Below are 5,493 nucleotides of genomic sequence, written 5' to 3' on the forward strand. Positions count from 1 at the left end.
TTTATTTTATATTTCTTAAATCCATGATAGAATCAAAATCAAAGACAATTATTACATAGAGAAAGTATAAAAGAGAAAATATAGTAAAGAATAAGATAAACTAAAGTTTTGTAAAAATATAATTGATTCAACTTTACTAATATATTCATAAAAGATTACGACTTAATTACGTCGGTAATAAAGTTATTAAGCTTACGTGCCCAATTTACTTTTTTTCATTTATAACTCATTTTATTTTATATTTCTTAAATCCATGATAGAATCAAAATCAAAGACAAGTATTACATAGAGAAAGTATAAAAGATAAAATATAGTAAAGAATAAGATAAACTAAAGTTTTGTAAAAATATAATTGATTCAACTTTGCTAATATATTCATAAAAGATTACGACTTAATTACGTCGGTAATAAAGTTATTAAGCTTACGTGCCCAATTTACTTTTTTTCATTTAAAAATAAATAACAAGTCCATATGTATGGATTAATAAACCACTCTTATTGAATGAACTTAAGTCCTATCACTGGAAGTAGTCTTATTCTATTTTTATTTGGTAAGAAGGCTGGAATTTAGCCATGAAATTCATAATTAACCATGTTGGTTTCTTGGATTACAATATAAACACTAGCAATACAACCCAAAAGAAGGAATAAAGAAAAGTAAACTGAAACGAAATTACAAAGAAGAATTCGAAACAATAAACCGTAAAATTGTGTAAGCCAAGTCGAGGAATCCTCTTTCCGCAAGATGAGATACGCCCCGGTAGTGCTCTCGGATTGACGTGTCGTCCCCAAAGATAAAACAACTTCGTCTCTAATGAAGTAGCACTGCTATCAACAGAGCTCCAACGAACTGGATGGAGGTGAGGGCAGAGCTTCGACAGAAGAACAATGCAAGAGAGGGAGAGAGCTTATGCTTTGTATGCTTAAGGATTGGCGTGTGAATGCAAGTGTATGCACCACTATTTATAGGCAAGTCCAATGCATGTAGAGGTGGAGTCAAAGCAACCATTAAGGTTAATTGTAACGGTCGGCGGTTACAAACGTTATAGACGTTACAAACGTCAATCATGGAGCATGAACCTGGACGGATATATCTTGACACCTCTCACGTAATTGTTCATTCCAGAATTGTATCTAGATGACCCGATCAATGTGCACGCATTCTACGATGCTTTCTCCGTGAATCGGTTTAGAGAAAGTGAATATACCTCAATCATCTACTTGGAGTGTAGATCAATTCTAAATTATTTAATTATTTCAAAATTAAATAATCCGTCACTTGTACGACCCGTCAAATTTCGTTGACCGGACTACGATTTCAACAAAACATTATTACAAACTTAGCCTATTTTATTAGTGATGACTAATTCACATTGCCGACCCTATGAACACCCCCTTTTTCCGGCCATCGACACCTTCCAACATCCCCTGAACCTCTTTCGCGAACACTTCCATGGCATTCGCGGCCAAGCATATCGGAACCAACACTCCTTCCTCGCTCTTGTTATTCTTAGAAGGAATGTAAAAGCTCACCACTCCGGGAATCTCATCAACCTTCGCCGGTCCACCGTAAGCCGGTTCTCCCCACCCGAAGTCCACCTTTCCGAACCCGGCGTGCCTCACATCCGACACCAGGTAGGTCCGCGCCACCGCGAAATATGGGCGGTTCCTAATCACCATCACATCCGCCAACGACCTCATGTACTCCTCCGTCACCTCGTCCTTGGCCTTCTTCACCAGCCCTACTGCAAAATCAAGCGGTTTCGTTAACAAGTCTCCCGCAGTGGCTATCGCAGCTGAGAAAGCAAAGGCGTTGCCATAGTAGCCGGCTGGGAGCGGTGGATTGAATCGGCGCCGAGTGTTGACGATGCACATGACTCTGACCTGGGCGGACGGAGAAATGAACATTAGTAAGGGCTTAATTATATGTATAAACTATGACTAAATTACAAAATTTTACCTATAATAGAAATAATAAGAAAAATACTCTTCCGTCCATGATTAATTGAACCCGTTTGATTTGCCACGAGAATGTGGGTCTTATTTTTATATATTAGTTTTATAATAAATGTGAGTGGAATAAGTTAATAAAATATGAGGTCAATTACCAAAAATAGTAAAAAGTGAGGGTGTCAATAAATTGTGGACGGAAGAAAAAGGAAATTGGTGTCAATTAATCGTGGACTGAGAGAGTAAATTGATTAGGGGCCAAAGCCCTTCCCTCTCTACATGTGTCGCCCTGACCTCATCCTCGGGTTCCGGCGAGATGGCGATCGTGCGGCAGCGCCAGAGGGAGGCTGTGAGGAGCTCGAAGGTGGAGCAGCCGCGGCGCGTGTGGGGAGGCAGGAGGCTGCGGAGGGCGGAGAGCTCAGCCGGGCCGAAGAAGAAGGAGCGGTGCGCCATGTCGTCAGGTGGGATGGGAGCTCCTATTTTGGTGTCAGGAACGACGTCGTCGTACGCGCAATGCGTGCATGTGGCGGTCGGCGGGTGGCGGGCGTTGAAGAGGTGTCGCTCCCAGACCGGTGGGATGGAAGGGGCCTCAGCGCCGCGGGCGAGTTCACCAACCGCGGACATAAATTGGACGAGTCCGAACGCGTCGCTCATCGTGTGATTCAGGCGGATTGCGAAGATGAATCCTCCGCATTTCAGCCGAGTAACCTTTAAAATATACCGAAACAATCAAAATCATCAAGTTAATAATTGCGTTTTTTTTTTTTATCTTCGTATCCCAATATCGGGAAGAGTTTGAAAATGAGGTAACGAGTATAAGTTATGAAAAAATAATTAATTTTACTAGTAAAAGTAGGAGAACAAGTAATGAAATTTAGAAAACTATATCATGAGATCTCAGTCAATTCGGGTCAATCCTATGAGACTTTGGTTAAGGTTTAGAGGTAATTGGATTGGAATTTTTTTTTGATTATAAATCTCTAACTCTAGTACAATAAAACTGTCGGTTATTGGGTCAACCCATGAGTTTCAAGTACATTATGTTTTAAATGTTTCGACAATGGCTATATTACTCCTTTCGTCAATGAATAAATGTCCCATATATAATCGGTTCGATTTTAAGAAATTGTTTGACTTTGTAAAAGAATAGATAGAAAATGTTAGTGGAATGGAGAAAATATTCAGTGCTCCATCCATACCAAAATGGATTAATATGTGGTGTGTCCAACCAATGAATATTTGACAAATGGAGAACCACATCTAACTAGACTTGAAATCTAATGTAGTTATTTTTAGAAGATATTCATTAGACTAATTATATTGAAAATTGCATGACAATTAAATATTATATTAACGTTATATTTTCGTCCATACTTAAATATATGCATAATACATTTTCCATGCTTGTGAAAAAAGAAGATAGAAAAATGAAATAATGGCTATCCTTTTTATTTTTGTAGAATTTTCAATCTAAATTTATATACAAAAGTACATAAGAAAAAAAATTATAGTCATAAAATGTTAGTCGCCTCCTGTATATAATATATTGCATACTTAAATTACTAATAATAATAATACTCTACACACTTTGTTAGTATTGTATAAAATTTTATGGTGATGACTACATAATTGAAAACTCTACACAAATAATCATATAATAAAATAATTGATATTATTATTTTTAAAATTTATGGGGATAAGTACATATATAATTACAAAATCAGCACAAACAAAAAAGCATAACAATAATTTTATTTTTCCATTTTCTTTATTTTGAACGTATTAAATAATTATACATGTAGTCAGTAGCTTAATACGAAAATAAAATTTTTATTTATAAGTATGTACATAGTATATTATACTTAAGAGCTATTGATTTTCCATATTTAAAGATTAAATAGTTTTAAATGAAAATAGTCTCATATCTTCTAAAAATAACTTTACAAGTGTGCATGTCTAGTGGAGGTGGACCCATTTATACTTCAAAGATTCATTACTTGGTCACACCATCTCATTTTGCCACTTCAGTATGGATGAATCACTGAATATTTTCTCAGTGGGATGTAGATCTTACTTTTATATATGGAGTATTATTTTTATTATAAATGTGAGTGGAATGAGTTAGATGAAGGAGAAGTCCACCTTCCAAACATAATAAAAATGAAATAAAATATTTATTGATGGATAGACGAAAAAGGAAAAATAAGACTTTTAATGACAAATAACATGGAGTATATTCTAATTTCAAATTCATAACTTCAGGAGAATAACTTTTCAATTTGTCGTTATTTTGATAACGAAAACATTGCAAAATGATTTACACCAAGAATAAAAAATTTAATAATATTATATTGATAACAGGTGTTTCCATGTTTAGTAAGTACTTTATTTGTCTATAGATATAGAGGCGAAACTTTTTGGCATGGAGATTAAAAAAAATTGTGTTAGGTTAGTTAAGTAAAGGAAGAATAAAGTGGAAAATGAAAAAGTAAAGAGATGAAGAGAGAAAAAAAGGTAGAGAGATGAAGAGAGAAAAAAGTAAGAGATAGTGGAAAATGACTCTATTACTATGGAATCTACTAAAATGGCAAAATGACTCCATTACTATGGAACGGAGGGAGTACTAGTCATCTTGATTTGGAAAATAGGTCATGTTTAGTGGAACGGAATGGAAGGAGTAGTAAAATAAAACCGTTATCCAAAAGGTAATATATGAGAAAAGATGTTAGATTGAAAAGTTTTACAGTAATTAAAAAGGGATGAATATGACGACCTGAATCAACAAGAGGGGTGCATTAAGGACTTGGTTTGATCCAGGAACATCATAAAGCAGCTCTTCTACGCATGGGAATGGCGGCTGAAGAGCCTCTCCAAATTGCTCGAGCGTCACGCCCGCGTCGGCCTCGATGAACATGACACCCTCTCCGGTGCACTCCACCACCAGCTTCCGGGCTGCGCGTTCCCTCAGTCGCCCGGCGAAAGGGTAGTATGAAACCAAAGCCTTGGCAATGGCGTCACGGATCGCCTTCACGGGATCCGTGGCCTTGCCTTCCTGGGAGCGGTAGAATTGAATCAATGAAATTTGGAAGCGGAGGCCATCTTGGTCGTCGATGTCGGAGAGGAGCTTGAATTCGTGAGGCGTCGCCTTTGCCGGAGGGATCAGCTCGGGGTTTTTTCTCGACACCTTGAAGGTTAAACCCTTCGTGGACTGCATTCTCTCTATGTTTTGTGAGTGATAATTTTGTCATGTGTGGCTATTTATAGAAAATTGTATTCTCATCCCTATTTAAAGTGGGAACTTTTCTTTTGGGATGACAGTCAGTAATGGTATAAAGATATTTCCATTCTCATCCCTCTTTAAAGCAGGAACTTTTCTTTTGGGATGACAATTTGTCATGGTATAAAGATATTTCCATTGTATAAAATGTACTCCCTCCGTCCCCGAATACTTGACACGGTTTGATCCGGCACGGGTTTTAAGAAATGTAATAGAAAGTGTGTTGAAAAAGTTGGTGGGATGTGGGTCCTACTTTTAAAGTATTA

The 5,493-nt window shown here is 36.9% G+C and overlaps 1 protein-coding gene across 1 annotated transcript; it reads right to left on the reverse strand.

The window, feature by feature from the left end:
• Positions 1-1,298: 1,298 nt before the first annotated feature.
• On the reverse strand, positions 1,299-5,167 carry LOC125202851 (benzyl alcohol O-benzoyltransferase-like). The gene is made up of 3 exons (XM_048101329.1): positions 4,724-5,167; positions 2,245-2,658; positions 1,299-1,884 (listed from the first exon to the last, which is right to left on the reverse strand). Exons 1-3 carry the CDS (start codon positions 5,162-5,164, stop codon positions 1,369-1,371), a joined length of 1,371 nt encoding a protein of 456 aa, XP_047957286.1. The 5' UTR covers positions 5,165-5,167; the 3' UTR covers positions 1,299-1,368.
• Between the last annotated feature and the right edge of the window lie 326 nt (positions 5,168-5,493).

Source organism: Salvia hispanica, chromosome 1 (genome assembly GCF_023119035.1).
Source record: "Salvia hispanica cultivar TCC Black 2014 chromosome 1, UniMelb_Shisp_WGS_1.0, whole genome shotgun sequence".
In the NCBI taxonomy this organism is placed as follows: Eukaryota; Viridiplantae; Streptophyta; class Magnoliopsida; order Lamiales; family Lamiaceae; genus Salvia; species Salvia hispanica.

Coding starts and splice junctions, on each gene's coding strand:
- LOC125202851 (XM_048101329.1), bottom strand. CDS start 5,164: ATGCAGTCCACGAAGGGTTTAACCTTCAAGGTGTCGAGAAAAAACCCC. Junction 2,659..4,723: donor CACCCCTCTTGTTGATTCAG/GTCGTCATATTC, acceptor TATATTTTAAAG/GTTACTCGGCTGAAATGCGG. Junction 1,885..2,244: donor CGCCGGAACCCGAGGATGAG/GTCAGGGCGACA, acceptor CCGTCCGCCCAG/GTCAGAGTCATGTGCATCGT.